Here is a 20,605-nt window from a genome sequence, read left to right as displayed (position 1 = left end):
ATTGAAGGGGGTAATAGTAGGTTTTTATTTCATCTCTAACCTCTCATAGAGAATCATGTGCTGCGTTCAACCGTAGTGTACTATTTATATAAATATTTTTATTCGTACAAGAAACCGTTGACCTCCCTAGTACCATGAGGCAATACGTAACCAGAATAATAAATACAACGAGTGCAAATATAGATTGCTGATGTCATCCTTTCTCTCTCTCCCTTTCTCTCTCACCGATCCCGCTACAGATCTTGTCCATCTCCCTTCTGCCAAATATTCCGTCACGTTCACTTCTTTACTGTATCAACAATACGTCCATCTAACTGTAGGAGGATCGTCACTCACCTTTCACCCATAAGATATTTGTGTTATTATTGAAAATGTTAGTGTAGCATATATATAAACTATAGCTATACATCGGTTTTAAGGTGACTAGCGAATAGAACTGGAACCATAGGTTGTTTTATATATATATATATATATATATATATATATATATATATATACATATATTAAAGTAATTGTTGACATGGATACCAATTGTAATCGCATTTTTTCCTAACGAGTTTATATAAAGCGATGTAAAGTTTTACTTTGTTCTAGTAGTTATGTTCTTCACTATTGCCATTTGTTATTAGTTCGATGCTAAAAATATTGATCATAGAGTTGCTAAGTTGCTACACGCTACTGTCCATCCATCTATCGTAAGAATAATAATAATATAATAACAAAGGTTAGTATCTGAAATTTCTGTCGAGATTTGTATGTCTACTAATTTTGTAGCGCACCTTTTTATGGGTTATGCGATGCATTCGTCTAATCGTAAAACAAACAATGTTTGTCCCACTTTAATATTAACAAGCCTGAGCTGGATCTACAGATATAATTACCACAAGAATACTTTTAATATAACATACTGGCACCATTCTCTTTTAAAGGATTTTTTAAATCTTATCATCTTTTACAGATTTATTCAATCTGTGTTAGTAGACATTTTACTTCACTGCAGTAATTGTCTACATCGTATGGATGTTTACTAATAGATATTATGCACGTCGTACGCAAAAAACGTTGAACAGATGTTCAGATTTTCTCATCAACCAATTTGACGGATACTGTTTTTCAATAAAAAAAAAAAAAAAAAACTAATGGTTTTCAATGTGTCTTGCTGTAATTAAGACACCAACAACAATAATAATAAGTAATCTATAAAAAGAGTTAAAATATCGTGAGTTTTACGAGTGTGCAATAGTGCTCCTGCCGTTCTCGACGAGAAAACGCTATTGCGGAAGCGTAACTTCTCATATACTAATCAGGCAACGGCGATAGAGCATACAATTGGCAATATGACATATGGCTTTTACCGAGTCTCAAAAGCCGTTCCCCTTTTCGTCACTCGAGATATTGGAATCGAAAACTACAGCGGAAGCTGCGGATCGTCGGCTTCCGGAAGAACATAAGAGATATCATCCCATGGATGCCTGTAGAGACCTTGGCGAAGCCTTTTCTGGTCAAGGTAGTGGCCAATGAAGCCTATGGTTCGTCCAAGGACAAATAGACCATTTAATGCGCCCATTTCGATGTATTCATTAGCTTCCTCCGCAGTAAACATTCCAGAAGAACGCAAAAGGTCCACAACAGCCACACCAATAAGCCCATCGACGTTTAGGATTAAGCTGGGTTTCTGAAAGAGATAGAAGGTAATGATTAAAGTTCATCACATATGAAAGGTGCTGAGCCGGTTCGAAAGGCCAAAGGGAATGTTGTATATCAACGTAGACTAGCCCAGCCTTTCGTAGATCCACAAAAATATACCGACAACTGAGCTTCAGTTTTGCCCATTGTGTGTGCGCCAACGAACTTCCACATATCGATTGTCGTTGACTTATTCTGAACAAGAAAAATTCACGGCTAAAATGTAGAGCACGTGCACATACCTTGCTTGTCGTGATCTTTTCAACCTCAAGGGCAAAGTTCAGAACCGGTGTACTGGGAAAATGCTGTATAACAAAGTCCTTGAGAATCTTAACTCTCATATCTGGGTTGTTGATTGACTTCACTCGATGGCCAATGCCCATGATAAGCTGACCATTTTTTCTCATCTTGTTGACGAATTCCATCGGAATTAATCCCTTGTCGTAGGCGGACGAGAACTGCTTGGCTGCAGCGTCAAGCGCGCCGCCAAAGCGATCACCAATCGTCAAAAGACCTGAGGTCAATGAGGAGATAAGGTCTTTGCCAGCACGTGCACAAACTATGGTATTATGTGCGCCTGACACGGCAGGCCCATGATCAGCCGTCACCATAAGAACCATTTCGAAAAACTTGCAAGCGTAACCCGGCAAACGGCGCTGGAACCACAGAAGACTGAGTACGCCGCCAAGACCTAGTTCCTCCTCCATTACCTTTGAAAAAAATCACGCACAAATAGTTAGTGTCAAGCGAAAAAAACATATTGAACACATCTGACGCTGGGTTGTTCTAGCACCTCAAGCAACTGAATGAAAGTTGAAGAAGTTAATAGCACAGCTAAGAGCTACCCTGTGACTTAGTCATATCAACTAACTGTATTCTTAAACATACTAAACTAAACTGTTTCTGTGAGTTTCACCTTTGTAATAGGAATGCCGGCGTACACAAGTTCCTGGCCTCGTTCGTCGCAAATTGACGTCATAAATGAAGCCGGTTTGCGGATCAGTCCTAACTCGCGTGCCCAGTTATAATCCATAGGAACAGTCGGTGGAGGAACCTCGGGTTTGACGATGATAACACCCTTCTGCACAAGGCTTTGAAACACAGAGTGTATCATTTCACCCAATTCATCAAACGTACGAGGAACGTAAGCGCCGGCTTGCTTAAGTGCGAGATTCTTCGCGATGGCAGTCTCCTTTTGCGAATTTGCACACGCGCCTGCATGACCGAATTGAACTTCTGACGCGAACATACCAGCACAAGTGCCAATACACCTGTCCATACATACGTTAGGTCAATAACTATCGTAGAATACAAACAATTTTATCCTAATATCTTTTAAGATCTATACTTTTACATGAAACAGGTTAAGCTCGTATGTGTGTGTGTGTGTGACAACCATCTTCACATCCCTCAAACACTCTTTTCAAAGATCAATTGCCTATTTCGAAAATGTGTAAACGAATTTGCTTGCATTCACCGCACTCTGTTAATTACTACCTACTATCATTCATAGTAAATTTCCTAAATCTTTAAATCATACTAAATTTCCATTCCTGTGAGAATCACTCCACCTACCATGCAACCAAAGGCTTTGTGATCCGCTTATCTTCTATTGCCTGGCAAACATCATATTCTTCAACTCCGCCGACTTCACCAAGGAGGACAATCATTTTGACCTCGGGGTCCGCTTCATATCGGAGGATATGGTCCATGAACGTGCTGCCTGTTTTATGACGCCATAAACAAAAATAGTAGGCACATTAAATTCATTTAGGCAAGTCTCCTCCTAAATGAAAGTTATCGAAATAGAATTAGTTTGCGAATGCGGTTACAGCCGACGAAACAATGTATTCACGGCAGATCATCACGTCTTAGGTCTTTTTATTTATGACAACAGTGCGCACTCTAGCTGCTTACTGTGCCGTACGCACCTGGGTATCTATCACCGCCGATGGCAACCCCTTCGTAAACGCCGTCGGTATTGCGAGACACAATATTGTTAAGTTCGTTAGACATTCCGCCCGATCTAGATACATAAGCGACGCTGCCTGGTCGGTACAATTTCGACGCAAGAATATTGTCCATCATACCACCGGTGTTGCCGATTTTGAAACAACCCGGCTTGATTCCACCAACGGTTGCTGGGCCAATTATGTGAACTCCTACTCAGAAATATAAACAAACCAGTGTCATTCGAAAGCCAGTAGTGAAAAAAATCTATAGTTTTCTTCGATTTACAGATAAAATAAGTATTTATGTTAAGTAGACGAGCATTTAACTTCAGTCAACATATTAGATCCAATAACGTATGCACTCTCTCAGTTGGCATTTTGAAGCTGTCGTTTTAAAACTCGTTAGTTCTAATCATATCGAACGAACGAATGGTCTGCTGTAAGAGCTCTGTGTGAATGACTATAGTGAATATATTTGTAGTTCCCAGCAAAAAATGTCAGCATTACCGTACAAGTATGTATATTGTTTTCGATAGATGGTCAAATATACCTTTTTCTTTGGCTAGCTTGTTGATTTTGCGGGTCACGTTTTCCGGAATGCCTTCCGCAATAATGGCGATTGTTCGAATTCGGGGACAGCTGAGCGCCTCATCAGTTGATTCCTTAGCTGAACGTAGCGATGCAAAGTTGATAAGGCAATCAGCATCTGGATGTTTACGGACAGCGTCTGCAATACTTTTGTACACTGGAATCAGGATTTCCTTATGGCCCCAGTAGAACTTGAGACGCTGGTAGCCTACGAACGGATATACCTATCGGAATAAGAACGAAATTTGTACCGCTTACGATTTAGCGTTTCTAAATTGGCCTTCTTTATAAATCGGAAAAGTGAATGGGTCACGTACCCTTCCAGGCAATCAACACGCATTTCCTTCGATACTCCTTGCGAATATACACAGGATATAATTGTATTAACGTGAAAGGGAAACCGTTGCTAGTAAAGGCGAAAGCGATAGACATAATGCTAACAATCAGCCTGCGAAACTTGCAAGATACCCATTAATGAAAACGGAAAAAGAGCTTAGCAAGAACTCCCAACGACTGAAAGGTAAATAGGCCTAAACAAGGGGGTAAAGAACGCGTTCGTTGGCAAACATTTTCCTTTTGATTCTTCATAGCCACACTTACCATAGCCACAACGGAGGGTTCCTTACGGGAGCAGACGAAGTCAAAGTCAAGCATACCTTGAACGGCCTTCGACTGCATGCCCCAGACAATAGCGCGTGTTTGCGGCGTGAACCATGCTGCATCTGCACTGAGGGTCATCCGGGGTTGTTCTACGACGGGAGATGTGGCGCCCGATGAAACAGACTCCTAAGAGAAATGACAACACGACCACATCGACGTCGATGATATATCGCATATGACCACGGGTTGCATTCAATGCATTAGGAATCAATCATAAGCACAGCAAAATAATAATAGTTCATGCCATATGCAAATTTTAGAAGCAACAGCATCTATGTATGCTCGTCTTAGAAGTTCTTCTTCGACTTTTTCATGGATCTCTCTTCTGGCACAACGCCAAAGTTACGCACACAATGCACGACGATACTGAGATGATTATTAAGTTAAACTGATTGGTCTAGCGAACTGCAACTTCCTCTTTCTTTCGCTTTCTGCAAACTTGTACAGTTGTGTGACGCACACTGTCGAACGTTGGATTAGTAATCGATAGCATCATGCGATTGTGGGTGCAGTGGGCGACTTCCTTTTTCGATACGAAAGACAACAATTACCAACGACATTCATTCATTCACACGCTTATCTGCAGTGATACGAAAGGTATATGACCACGATCATAGAAGAATTGATTTTGCTTGTAGATGGCGTAAAACCATGAAAATGATCTACGCTGAATCTGAGTGAGCGATACTGTTAGACTATGCAGACGTTTTGTTATCTTGGTCATATTTGGCGATTATTACTGGCATTCACTAAAGCGTTCTGTCAAAGCTATAATATTCAGTTGTACTTGACAGCTGATTTCGACACACTTTTACATTGATACCGTTTCGAAGCCATGGTAGAGTAGCGCGTACTCTGATCTTAGAGGGTCCAGCATCTGCAAAGGTGGCGCTTAAACGCTTAAATAACCTGTGGTCATGACACACAACAGTACATTGCATAATAAGTAGTAACAACGTCATGTATCAACTGTTGCATTCGGATCCATCAACAAACTAGTTGATGCAATCAGCTGTGCCTAACGCCCAGATCGACTATTTGACACGTTTACGACAGACAACTGTCAATGTCAACACGTCTGATGAATAGAACAAATCTATTTATACAACGGTTGGTACTGTCTGACGGTGCGTAAACACATTGAAACAATTGTTAAAAAGCAAAATGACACTACGGCATGGCCTACGAACTACAAATAACAGAACTGCAACAGCAGCCGTAAACGCCTTTTCCTTGAAAAGGCGTTTACGGCTGTACACCCCTCCACCAACGTATTTATAGGCCACAGTTAAACGCGCCTAAACAACACTGGTAGATTGATTAGAAACTGCGAAACTCACATTACGCTGGTGAGATCCCGATGCATCTAATGCTACTTGAATCATTCAATATAATAATTTTTCCTTCAAGAACATGTATAACAGACACGTTTAGGTTCAAGAGATGCTAGCAAATAGGCAAAGAAGCACATGATATGGTCTACAACAGCTTTTTGCTGTAAACTACGTTTACTAACACTTGCAGGGATAAATGGAATGAAGAACAATTGTAAAAACGGCTTTCGCACGTCACTCGTGAAACTAGCATTACTTCTGAGTGATGACTGTAGAAGCGGAGGGTTTGCTGAAGCAGACGGTGCCACGACGTGCACCCTCAGCTTGTTGTTAAATTGCCTTAGTCTTTTGTTTCTCTGTTTTGGTTAAGTCGATAGCGTAGTAAATGGTTTCCTATTTGAGTTCCGAAAATTATTTCCTATCAATGAACAGAAGCTCAACAGTTAAGAAACGTATATGGTTTAATATACTGCGTAAAAAAGAATACAGATTCAAGCAGCATAGGGTAGTCGTGAATTTACCTATAACACATTGCATCGAAGATAAATAATTTTAATTCACGTTTTTTTTACTACACATTATTCCCCTTTTACTTTGGCGTATCTGTGTTTATATCTATGCGCACTCCGTTTATTAGTCGCGTAAGATTACTTCGAAATAACTGCACATACGACAACAACATGGGCTTTAGGTAAAGGGCTTGCAAAGAGCTCTATGAAAGGCCCTATGTGCCTCATAGTTATTTCGTTCAGATTGCTTGGTACGATAATCAGCGAGTACCGGGATGCATTTACGTGATTCAAAAGAAGGTTGCTTTTTGTAGATATCGACTACAACTTACCCTGCCACCTGACGCTAGAAGAAAATTGGCCGTCGTGGGAGCTCCATCCGCTGGCGGGCTAATGTCTCTTACGCCCATTGCCATAGCGACAATTGCTGTCATATGTGTTTCTGGCCCAAAAACATGTACCGGCAACCCGAGGGTACGGCCGGTGTCCTTCATTACTCGTAAACCTTCTTGGTAATTCGGACCTGCACGACGCACAAAAATGCTCACCTTGTTCTCTACCAACCGCTCGCGGAACTCTTGCAGTGCCTTCACGATGCCTGTAACGACGCAGCAGTATTTATTCATTCATACGATATAGGGCCATTGGAAATAAGCTTAGACGGTATAGCGTCTTAAAGCATCCACCCACCTGCACAGAAATTAAAAAGGGGGAAAAAAGTTTATATTCTTCTATGTAATTACTTTAAAGTCACACTAAGTGCCGTAGAGGTTACCGCGAGCAATTAAATTCATATAGAACCAGATTCTGCCGCTAGAAAATTGTGGAATACATTCCGGCAGAGTCAAGTGTGTTTGAAAACCTATCCCTATATATGTAACATCCGCATCGTGTTATATTCCATTGGCTCAATAACAATTTTGCGGATTGTATTGAATTTACCTTTGAATGTCGCTGCAACATTAGTGAAGTTTGCAATACCACCGCCGATAATGAGTACTTTTCCCCGGGGATGAGGATGTGCGCAGAGTAAACCGAGGATCGTTTTTGCGTACTCGTAGGTTTGGCTTTCGTTTGGTGCGCCCGAGTACTCACCATAGTTGGCAAGCTCATCTGCGCCTCCCAATTCGCATACCGTGTCAGAATAAATTACTGAAGCTCCACCGCCAGCGGCCATGGTCCAAATTCGTCCTACAATAATAAATACAAAATATTTGGTGACACTCAAACAGGAGAAGGCTCAGAAACAGCACTTGATTGGCTATGACGTTAAAGTATTACACCAAAAAAAACAAATGATTGAACTATGGCAAATAATGTACGTTGCGACTGACTAATAGTGAAGAACGGATTTTTTAGGTATCGGTGTTTAATATTCAGAGAACACTGAGAAAAAAACTTAGCTTGATTAGAGATAATTTTTCCGTCAGAAGCACGATATCCTGAAGTTCACCTTTTGGGTTGAGCACAGTAAGTTTAAGGGAAGCCCCACTTTTAGAATCGAGATCATGAATATAAGCCTCTTCTGGGGTTGCATCGCGGCCGAAGGGAGGTGGGAAATCGACGTTTCCCCAACGCGCCTTGCAAATGTAGTCTGCAGTAGCATCCAGTTTTGCCGCCAGGTCAAGGATATGCATCTTGCCATTCGTGATCACTGTCGGGGAAAAATCAATTAAGGATGAGTCACGGCACTACGCAAAAAAACTATGGTTTGAAGTTACTAGCGAATTTTTTAGAAAAAAACTTGTCACAATATGCATTGTATAGAATAAAGTGTGCAATATCAACCGTACAACAAATGTTACTTTTTTTGTTCGCCTCGAGGCAGAAATTTCAGATATGAGATTTAAAATACCTATCAGTGAAAATATTAGCGTATCAAACCGCGTCACAGCTTTGTGCAGCTGAGTGTTTTCTCACCTAACGGGTTAATTTCAAGGTATGTGAAGTAGAGTGATACGTAAGTAGAGTACAGCTTCTGTATAAATTCGGTCAACAGCGCCTTTTTAGCATCATCTAGGTCGAAGAGGAGATTGACAGCGATCTCCGCTCGTACATCAGGTGCTTCCTCTTGCAAAAAGACGGGCACCTCCATTTTGTGGGCCTTCGCGTCTACATCGCCAACATGAACTCCACCTTTCGATTTTTTTTTAATCACAAATCAATGCATTTATATAAATATAGCAGGTTATTAATCGTCTTAATAGCCAATATAAACTTCAAAAAAGAAATCAAATTTACGTCTACACGAAGTGACGCATATAATCAGATACCTCCGAAACTTACGCACCAACAACACAATTAAATATTTGATTCGCGTCGATGCGTCACTTGATAACTGATTGATGGTACGAAAGGTTACATCGACAGCCATCCGAGATGGGTTTTAAGAGAATGCCCACCTTTATCAACAATGCTATGTCTGATCCAGAGCCAGCCAGCCAGCTGACAATAGGCAAGACAACAGTCTTGGATGATCGATCATATTGTACAGTGTAGCCAAGCAGTTCTTAAAAAGTTCTTAGAATAGTTCTATGACGTCGACGTTGGTAAATATTTCTTGAATACAAGGCGTGCACCGTAGAACTAGACACAACGTAGACAACAAGCAAAAGCCCTTTAGCGAAACGTACTAAGTAGATCCCAACTGCCAAGCTTCGTATCTGATCTCGATTAATCGTCCTAAACTCTATCTGATGAAAAAGGTTTAGTGATGATCACGTGTTGCCTAAGAAAGGACTAATCGGATTCCTTGCATAATATTGCTTGGTCAGGCAAAAAAAAAACGAAAAATTGACGGAAACTTATATTATTAAATTTCTGTGGTTCCAAGAACCATTACTGGTAGACAAAAAATGCTGTGACTGGCACACATTTTTCTGTTGTGGGATTAAAGCACAATTGGTGTTAGGCAGACATTGTATTTCTGTGACGCCTCCATATTATGGGTGCGACTTTCCTGGAAGATCTGAACGTGAACAGCCCTGCTTGCACCGAGACATTCGGAAACACTGTTATCATATCTTCGTAACCACAATAGACGATACGTGTTGAGCTAAACGATCTGCAGACAACGATGTGGTAAGGAGAACGCATTAAGTAGCAAAACGTGACCTTTTGAATATCCTATAGTGAGTATGTTGTAGGATTCTGTACAGATTATTATTAATACCTTGCTTGTAGAACATGATGACATCGGAGTCCCTCGTCGAGTAAATGCACACGTATGCCTCCTGATCTTCTGAATGTTTCAGGAATGGTTCAATAATGAAATTTTTCAAAGCACCCTCTGCACGCTCTACTTTGATTGTCCTGTTGATTCGTTCAGCAATCCAATTGTGTACGGATTTTGCATCACCATTGATGTGAATTAGCCCGAGCTTGCCTCGTCTTTTGATTAGCTGGTCTGGTTTTACAACAAGTGCCTGAAGTTTACACCGTAGTAATAATATAATGAAGTTTAGGTTGTATAATGTGTATTATCATTTCAAATAATATGAACAATAATTTCAGAGCAAAAACGTATCTATATAAGCCTATCTGTATAGCATTCGTATTCATTTACTTCGCGTAAAATATCAGTGCACAGCTATGACTATGTAATCATTATATATATTAATTAAGTATTGTATATATATATATATATGATTATATATTCCTCTTGAGAGTTCATCCGTTCATTTTTGTCCCCGATCTTCATATCTTAATAACATACTGCGTGAGGTACCACACGCACCTCATTTTGGATCCACGGATTTTGTGCTAAGACATCATTCCACTGAGAAAGATCGGTGACTGTCGCAAACTTGCAGGGGGCTGCAGCTGCGCAGTCGAGGTGCTGATTTAAGAGACGTTTTCCCGTCGCCTCCGAGATAGCTTTAGCAGACATATTAGCTCAGTATTAAGATTTCTGAAATTTATGATTCAGAAGGAATTCTTTGTTAACCATAATAATACCATTAGGAACAGTGAATTCAGTAGTAGCGATATGACGGCTGGTATCTATATTATAAAGGAGGTTACATAAAGCGCATAGACAACACGTATACGCTGCTAGATCGATAATTATGACCAATTTTTATCGCATATTTAAAATACTGCTAAAGACATGTATATGTATGTATATAGATACATCGACCAATATATCCGCAGATTAGCTATTACTACAATTTCTCGACCTTGTGTGCAGACGTCCGGCACTAATTGGACAGACTTTGGGAGAAGCCTTAGTTTTTTCGATCCAACGAGAAAATTTGCCTCGAAGATACATGGCAAATAGACAGTGACGAAACGGTACACGAAAGAATAAGATGACGCTTGTTTATTTAAAAGCACGGCTTTAAATTACTTCTTCGTTAAACTCATAATATGGTATCTACTTATTTTAAACTACAGCGGTGAGAAAGCAACGTGACATATGAGTTCTTATTGCAGAAGAGGCAATAAGGGCTCTCCTTTTCTCGTTTTCTGGGGAGCAATAAAGGCAACAACGAATACCATGAGGGGTGTTAATGTTGTTGCTAACAACTTTTTTTTCTGCCATTCGAAACAACTTTCACGTCCACGATTCGTTCGGGAACGCTTCCCCGCTGCCTTTTGATCCTTCGAACACAAATTCGATCTACGTTGGTAAATGTCGTTGCTTTAGCGTGTCCTTTAATATCCGCTTTTAAGTAACTATTCAGCTATCCGTGCAACTTGCCCACTCAGTGCAACGAATGATCTGCCAGCTCGAAATCTCTAAAACCGTACATCACAAAGGTCAAGAAGGCAAAAATATGACGAGAGCTATAAGATGGTCCTAAGGGCTTCAGATAGCCTCACTGCTACCGTAGGCCGAATAACGTACAATACTAGAGAACTATCGTAACCATGATACCTTCAAGAACTCGAAGGTAACCCAAATACAATAACATGTCAGTAGCAAATACTTCTAAATAAAAGAAAAATAATTTAATAAAACAACACACCCAATTGTGTCTCTCACCAGTCGGACTTTGCCAGGACACAACACTTTTAATCGGCCGCAGAACACGAAACCAATACCAACCATTAACAAGCCTCAAGGCCATTCATTTTCTATAACACAAGTTCACTCACCACTCACATCACACTGTATTAGGAGAGAGATCACTCAGGAGATAAATAGATAAGAAGCCGCGACCAAGTTCTACATCTACGAAACACTTGTTAATAATTATCGAAACTGGTCGCGCCACCGAGTGAGGTCGTTGTGATGATATACTTACTTAGTAGCAAATTCTAGGTCAAACCGAGCTATTTTCACCTTTCCCACCCTTGAAACCCTCGTGTGTCCCCCGTAATCTTTCTCCGTAGACTTTGTCACGGGCGATAGCCGGGAGACAATTGGCAGACTATGCAACGAAAAGGCAAACGGCCGGTACTACCGCCATTGACAACGGCAGGAGTAAATTTAATAAAGCGACCCGTTCTTGCCTATCAGGATAAATTAAGACTGACCGAGAAAACTGAAGAAAGGGCAAAGCCACGTGACGGCCAGGTACGACAATCATCAGCGAAAACAGCATCGACACAGGAGGTGATATAGAATGGCGGTAATCGTCGTTGGGCAGCATCGTAAGCTTTCTGTATCGAGCCAACTCATCGAACTGAAGAACATAATTTGTAAATACTAAACCAAAATAAATCTACTGTATTTCGAGTGTGCAGGTCTTGCGAATATTGCCACATTAAACATAAGTGAGAAAAATTATTCTTTATACCATTATACCCCGTAACAATGGAAGTAGATTGGTTTCACAGATAGGGATGGGTAGCAGTCGTTAATATTTAGAAATGAGTAGAATTTACCTGTGTATTTTTGAAATTTGATGACACTGAAAATTAGCAGACCGAATGAAGTATTAATGGAGAAAAATTCTGCAACTATGGACAAATGTACAACTCCGCTATCATCACAGGTTTCGATTGAAGTTAATCGTAATGCACGCAGAGGTCAAATTTAAGATAAACGAATGAAATATTTAGTAGCATATACTCGCTTGATAACTCTTATCATCTGTCTGGTTTTATCTATTCCTCTCTTTTACTCTATCTCAATATTTGCCCTTAAGTGATCTCCACCCGCTTTCAACGTTTTCTATATCCAGCATTGAAGGGTAAGTGCATCTGGACTAACTATGGATCTGTAAGAACACGATTGTGATGCATGGTATAACTAAAACACACAATATAAATATTAATGTGCCATGTCGTTGATAAGGCCTAAAAGGACGATGTGCGGAAAAAATTATGTACTGCACAGCTTTTTTTCATTAACGCAAAAATGTGTCTCTGTTATTGTCATCCACCTTGATTCGATTTTTTTGCGTCGATTATTTTTGGCGTTGTGATTATGTTGCAGTGGCTGGTTTTTTTTCAGATTTATCCTTACTGAACAATTATTATCGCTACATGCTCAAAGCATTAAATACGGGACAGGACGTTTGCATTATATGCTTGCAGAAGTTATAGCAATAATAATCTCATCGTATTAAGAAGCAGCATAAAGTCAGTCAGGCGGTACCTTCTTTTAAGCAGCAGCTGGCCGAATAGCTATGATAAAGAACTCAAAACTCAATAGAATTAGACTAACACCGTTTGCATAGCGAACGTCGTACGAGATAACACCGTTGCCGACGCTCAAAGCACGCAGAGTTCGACGAACCAAACTGATCAAAATTCAACAGCAGGATCAGTCTAGGGGTGGAGTATCGCAGATGCTTCGATGAGGGTCGAGTAAGTTGCAAATACATGCTAAGTTACTATGTAAAAAAAAAGAACAGCCATCGCTCTGTTTGCGTTCTCGATATCGTATACTGTCACTAGTTAGTGAATGATTCATTATTCAGCATTATGGAGTATAACGCAAACTAATGCGTATCCTTATCCAGACCAGCTAATGAGCTTAGATAATTACTCATGGTCAACAATCAAGGGCCTATTATTAAGCTTCTTGTATTCATCCCTTTTTTTTAAAGAAATATATTTATATATATAACGTTGTCGGCTATCATTATTGTTTGAAGAAGTCCACGAAATCACCTATTCAATACAGTATCAGGGACCTACTTGTCCCCACTAGAAGGTCTCGTCGGGATGGGCCTTGCTGGACTTATCTGGAGTTTGATTCCAGATCTGCGAAACGGCAGCCTTATAACTATATGCTAACGCTGAAATCTGAACCAGTAACGGCCGCATGTTCATTATCATTATGGCAACATCCCAAAGGGATGCTCATTATCCATCTAGACATAATGGACGTAAATAAATGCACAAAAAGCTCACTTTTGCTTGAGAATCTTCGCTCGCATCGAGGACACGGAGCAATCAATTATAGCCATACGAATGAATGCCTTACCTCTAACGCTTCATAATTATTATTATATAATTAGATGCTTATAATAATAACAGAACAAATATGTACTCATGCACATATATATGTGAAACATCAACCTGAGTGACCCGGCAATAATTTAGCCACGTCACCGAACAGTTCAGCATTCACGAGGAAATCATATACCCATTGGTTTTGAAAGCGTTTGCTTATTAACGAGGAAACAGCAAAGTGGCAGTGATTTGACGTCTTTGTTCGCTGTAGCCTTGGCGTCACCAAAACGGGAAAAGATGTATTAGAATAAACAGCTTCCCATCGCATATGGTGTCAGTGAAGCCATGGCAGAAAAAAGTCCAACAAGGTATCGCTCTCTAGACACGCTCTTCAAAAACAAATATACGTACAAATACCACACAACGCTCAAGTAGAAGCCCGTTTAACTGATCTTGACAACTTCGCTATATATGAAGGGTTTCGTTTAAAGGAAAAGCTAGCGCAACACAGATCATCAATAATTGTTGCTTTCCAAGTAAATTCACACGAATAAACTTCTGGATACTTGTTTTTTGTTGCTATTTGCTTGTAATATATTCCTGACACTTATCGGTCAATAATTGCATCGTTGTTTTCCCCTTCAATTCAAAATCCCCAGAAACAAGATTCAGTAACGATTTGTGCTTTTAAGGATATTACTGGTACAAGATTTATGAAAGCGAATCCTTTACACAACGAAACATCGGGCCTGCACATGTGCTCTCATAGGTTTCGATTGTACCGGTTCTCACTTAATTAATAATAATTAAGTGAGAACCGGTACAATATAACATAACTTAATAATAAGTTATGTTATATTCAAATATTAAAACAATACAATTTCTTCTAAAATAACTTACAATTATCTGGACTGCGACATTTTTAATTACTATTGGAGAAAAAAGGTGGCCAACTGAAAAACAATCCAAACATTTAATAGCTTAAACAAGCCGTTTTTGTTCGGTCAAGATTTATTGAAAAGTACTTGAACATTCGACAATCCGTTTAGGCTTGTATGCAAAATACGTAAGAGTCGTTATTCCAGATCCTACTTGGTCTATTCCTTCTTATTCTATTTAGCTGAACGCGATTATCGTTCACTTGCACGAGTAATCATGAGTTTTCAGTATAGAAAAAAAAAATTATTTTTAACCAACTACTCGATAAACTGAAACAAGCAACGATGACTGATGATACTATCCGAAAGGTTCTCCGCTAAGACAGAGGCCAAATCACTTTTCGCAATGTTTCGTCTAGCATCTGGGCCAGTTGGACGTTCCTGTCGATATATCACCTTCCTGCTTTGTCTACCAGATAAAAAAAAATCGAACGACATGTAGCATCGGTCGATGCCAATACCATATATGACTGTTAATACAGTAGATGTCGGATTTGGTTGAAAACATCCGTAAATCCGCCTATTTCTATCACGGATATTATTGCAGATCTTACTTGAGTTTCGAATATAAAAGTTGCTATTACAATAGCTGAAAAACGCATCGGCTATACACCATCAGTAATGGCGACTGTACACCTTCGCCTTCTATTATTGCTATTGTTGCTACAGGCACTGTTAGCGTTTTGTACGCATCGGGAGGGACAAGTGACCTGTGGCTGAAATCGTTCAAAATACATTGTACTTATAAATAGTTTAGATTATTAGATTCAACAAGGCTGAATATGGCTTGCTGTGGACTGTATTTCGAGGGTGCATCGATCATACTTTGGTTTCGCCTAGCTTAAGAAGTCTTAAAAGTATTTGAGAAAATGAGCATCGAGTAATCAGTCTTAAACGACACGCCATCGGCAAGAAAGCTTGACGGTATCGAAAACTGACCGCCCAGTTCCGCAAACCAGTGCATACCACTGGCTGCTGTAACTGGATAACGATACGATGTACAGTCAGATCGAGTATCGCCTGTTCAGCATGGTATGTTTATCAAGACCATTATTAACAGTAAATAAGTCATAAATAAAAGCTATTTCATTATTGCGTACAAATCCCTGACATTCGTCCTTACCTATATATTCATCAAAGTCTTGAATTTGTCATTCGACTATCTTTGGCCCTATCTAATATTCATTTACTTATACCCTTCCCGACATATGTGAACAACGCCGCTCGTAAACTCATAGCAAAGCTCTGGCAATTTGTTATTAGCAGCTGAACGCGTAATTAAACTATCACAGACAAAGAAGGTAACCAGGTAAAAGGACGGCTACTGACATAAAAAAGCCTGTTCGTCCAAAGCGACACTAATGAACATGCGGCGCTGTCGACGTGGCAAATTGGGCAACTGAAAACAGGAAGACTTTTGGTCGTGTTAACGCCAAAGGCAGGGATCAAAGACATGACAGAGTTTGACAAAATCATGTACCGCCTACCTCTTAAGATGTCACACTCAACAGTTCCGTAAGATACCTGAAGATCGGCCGCCGGCAGACGAATCACTGGCAAGTCTGCTTCACTTCACTTGTAGCTCGATTTGTCTGCGTATGTGTCATCTGACCACGGGCTATCCCCGAAGAAGCGTTACATCGTATTTACGCAGTGCTGCCCTGGGTCGTCATCGTAATCTTCAAAGTCATTATTTTCTCTCTCTTTTCCTGTACAGAGCTTTTGCGTAAATATCTGGATCTTTAAGGTTGTCTTCCGAAGCGACAGATGCTGCGACTTTCCCGTGAGTTATTGCTTCAGACAGGTTTGCGTGTCGTTCACTGTATCTGACCTTATACCTCCGGGAACAGACTTACGCTGGTGCTAAGCCGGAGGCTAAAATAACGGCCGCAATTTGCTGAACATAGACACGATAGCAGTTGCCCATTAAACGCTTCACCTAAAAACGTCAACCTAAGTTGTCCGTGTCCGTCATCATTTGTCGGCTTGCCTACCCACACTCCCCTGCATTGATTTTTGTGAACGAGAAACGATTTTCTTATTTTCGACGTAAACGCGCCTTTCGAAAACCATGCTCACACCTGCTAGTCTCCTAACTAGGTTTCGAACGACTGACCAAAACAACTAAATCACTCTGATTATGTAGACAAAAGTGCCTCTGAAAATAATCTCTCTGGTAAGAAATACGCTTCAGCCGATTAATGGCTTCCAGTATATACCTGTATTCTTCGAATGTTAAAAACTACGGAAGGGGTTATGTACTTATATTCGGACACGAATCGTCCATGAATCAGCTCATTCGCGATAGTTCTTTTTACTTTGAATATTTATTTTCGATCTCCGCCTGAAAAGATTTTGCACCTTCTGTTCTTTTCTTTGTTTTTGTGTTTTGGCCACTATCTTGCTTATCTGGTTGTACTTACCAGTGACGTTGATAGGCAAATAATTCCTTAGACTCTAGCTTCTCTCTCTCGTTCTCCCTTTCTGCCTATTAATGTCGTGTACGAGAATGTCTGAACGTAAGCACGCGTATACACTTGAAACTGTTTCTCCGTTTTCCGCAAAGCCGATAATCGCACTCTCAAACAAGCGCTGTCTTTTCCTTATTCGAAACAGACTGGCAACAAATCAGCCGACACCTGTGTTAGTCCATACACAACGACCACGGCCTACACCGCACAGAAGGGACTGGCAGACAGACAGCTCAAAAGCAGATGATTATCCTCGAGCCCGTCTACTACTACGATTTGTCGTAGTGGCCACTTGTTTGTTGCTGTTGTAATTACCGGGCGCCGCTAGTTTCCCGGTGCTTCTTCGACTAGCAACGAACGACGGCAAGTGGGTTGTATGCTGGACGCAAGAGACACGAAGCCGGCCGTCTTGAACAACTTTGCTGCTGCCAGCACAGCTCATTCGTTCACACAAAAAGGATGGACACAATGAAACGCACCGTGAATACCGGAGCATCAACATCAACGGCGACCGACCCAATACCAGCCGGCTGCAGATAGAACTCCCTCTCTATCGACGGAGAACCACCGCAACGCCGTCGGCCAGAGAGGGCAGGGCCCCCTCAATATCTTCAATAAAGGCAACAGCTCAGCAATATAGCAGCAGTAGCCACGAATTGCTATGGAAGAAGAGGCGACGACAGCGTGTTTGGCACCAAGGCTGAAGAAAGTCCTGCGATCACGGGCTCTGATGCCGTAGGTAGAAAATACTGAAGGCGGATGGATACTGTGTAAATAAGTGTAGCCTGCCCTTAGGAATAACAGATGCTAACCAGTACGACGGCAACAGCACCAGTAGTTGCACGGCTGTATAGAAAAACAACAACAACAACAACAACAACTACACACCATGAAAGTGGCTGCGTATCGTTGTTGGTTAGGAAGGACGCACACAGATAGCAGACGATGTGATTTAGATTCGAACCCACAGGGAATAGGTAGACAGACAGATAGACACTTCGTTTCGTGCTGGGAGCCAGCCAACCAGCCGCCCTTTTGACGGAACTATGCCTGCCTAACGGCGATAGCGGACGTAAAGTTCGATATAAAGGGGAGACAGCAGACGATAAACATCCACATGAAGGTACTAAAGTTAATCAATCTGTAAACAAATATGGAGAAAGAGCCACCTCGGGAAAGGGTAAATACGAGTAGAATAGCATAGACGCAGCAGGAAATAAGAAAAACAACAATAGTGACAAAATGAGCAGACAGCACGAGATTGCAATCATTAACTAATCATAATAGCGAGATGCACAGAGTAGCTGCATCCGGCATACCATAGAATCTGCTTATAATGGTTTCTAAACCATTTTGGAGTTTACGACACATTTAAACATCTAAACAATATAAGTTACAACGTAACAATTTTTCTAGCGTTGAACTCACCTTAGTGACACTGTGGCACATTATTCATATAGTGTACGTGACGAACTTCGTTTGTGTTGTGCCTTTACCTGTTATGTTGAAATATTCTGTTTGTCAATGTGTCCTCGTCTACGGACCTCAGCTTTCATTGCAAATCCTACGAAGAGAAAATTTAACGGCGTTGTTTCAGTTGAAAGTCATTAATGCCTTTAGCGCCTCACTGTTTAGACGAATATGTTTTATCAGAAAAGTAGAATTTCCTATTTCGGTCAAGTTTGAACTCGCTAAAATCATCTTCTATGTGGAGAATAAGTATTTGAAACCCTAGGATCTAAACGGTCCTCTTTACAGTTAAGTAATGATTGTACCTGTCATATATAATCGTTTTAAGTGAATGAGCACGGCGCTTTATCTCGTAGTGATCTAAATAGGCCAAGATATACGTAAAATTATTGTTTGTGATTTCTTAACACACCAATTAGCAGCTTGTTATATTTCGGTATTTTTTTTAATATTTATGCGACTAACAGTTCGACTCTTATAAAATATGTGATATAATAGGTAACAGCCAGAAGATCCGTATGTATTTGAGTCAAAGTTGATTCATGAATATTTTTGAGATCTTTTGACATGCTTGTGTTATAAGCTGAAAAAATAGCATCCTCACCTGTGCAAATGATCATGCATTTGTAATAACTTTAAAGGTAGCGTTTAATAATATTACGGTAATAGTATTTCTGGGCAAGTATATCCACTTTGCGTCTTTGTATCTTTGGGACTTTTCAATAAGGTTTTTATTAATAAATCGTTAAAAATTAATTAAAAAAACTCTCTAGAAATCTCTTTTCATAAAGTTGTTTATAAACAATTACGTATAGAAAAGTATATATTCTGAGGAGTTATACGTTAAGGAAGATAGTGTCTTTATAATATTTGCGCTTACTTTCAATGCTTCTTTCTCCAAGTAGGACTTTAAATCAGGTCCCCAGAGTGCTAAAATTGTCAAATATTAGGACATTCATGAAGTTAGCTAAAATTAAAACTAATACAAAAGGAAGTTTTTTTTTCTGGAATAATATCGACGGATGAGACAAGAGGAATTTCAGCTAGATAAATAAAAAACAGGAAAAAGCTAAGTAACAGGAAGTGTGTCCTGTAGTCCATATTACCAAAGAATTTTGTCTCAAATCAAACGCTTGTGTTCTTAGACACTGCAAGTTCGTTCATTGCTTCTAACTCTATATCCAAGTGGCACCAAAAAGAAGCTTAGAAAGTGTTTGGACGTATTAAGGAACATGCCGTAATCATTGTCGAGTTTGGTATGCTTTAAATGAGCATTTAAGTTTAATAATTTAAATGGGATTACATTGAAAAAATATATAGGTTAGTACAGCTTTTACTGTGGGGCATAATATGATGTATTTCCTATAGTCTAAAGCGACTAAGCTATATATAAATATATATGCATATATACTTCACTTGCTGCAATTGTCGCATAGTATAAATAATTTAAGGTATATTGAGAAAGTGCATTTTAGCAATAATCAGCAGATGCGCTTGGAGGACGTATATATACCAAAAGAAATGAACCGGGATGGTTGCATAACTCCAGGCACATAAGTTCAACTTTGGATTGTGTCTTAGATACTTGATTTCAATTTCAGTTATTGTAAATTTTTTTAGACTTGTTAGATGTTGAAGTGCTTATAC

The 20,605-nt window shown here is 40.0% G+C and overlaps 1 protein-coding gene across 9 annotated transcripts; it reads right to left on the bottom strand.

Moving 5' to 3' along the window:
* Positions 1–864: 864 nt before the first annotated feature.
* Positions 865–19,731, bottom strand: ATPCL (ATP-citrate synthase). Of its 9 annotated transcripts, none has more exons than XM_086973599.1 (15): positions 17,441–19,731; positions 16,505–17,021; positions 10,466–10,639; positions 9,902–10,154; positions 8,650–8,865; positions 8,183–8,383; positions 7,672–7,920; positions 7,062–7,327; positions 4,827–5,012; positions 4,189–4,450; positions 3,618–3,848; positions 3,262–3,409; positions 2,603–2,957; positions 1,929–2,396; positions 865–1,675 (listed from the first exon to the last, which is right to left on the bottom strand). In XM_086973599.1, the coding sequence occupies exons 3-15, from the start codon at positions 10,616–10,618 to the stop codon at positions 1,409–1,411; spliced, it is 3,255 nt and encodes a 1,084-aa protein (XP_086829725.1). In that variant the 5' UTR covers positions 10,619–10,639; positions 16,505–17,021; positions 17,441–19,731; the 3' UTR covers positions 865–1,408. The 9 variants fall into 9 exon arrangements, with proteins under 9 accessions (XP_086829725.1, XP_086829727.1, XP_086829728.1 ...); XM_086973601.1 differs by having other exon boundaries at positions 16,505–16,970; XM_086973602.1 differs by having other exon boundaries at positions 16,505–16,956.
* Between the last annotated feature and the right edge of the window lie 874 nt (positions 19,732–20,605).

This window comes from Varroa jacobsoni, unplaced genomic scaffold, assembly GCF_002532875.2.
Source record: "Varroa jacobsoni isolate VJ856 unplaced genomic scaffold, vjacob_1.0 scaffold_216, whole genome shotgun sequence".
In the NCBI taxonomy this organism is placed as follows: Eukaryota; Metazoa; Arthropoda; class Arachnida; order Mesostigmata; family Varroidae; genus Varroa; species Varroa jacobsoni.
This window is presented reverse-complemented; position numbering and strand designations above follow the sequence as displayed.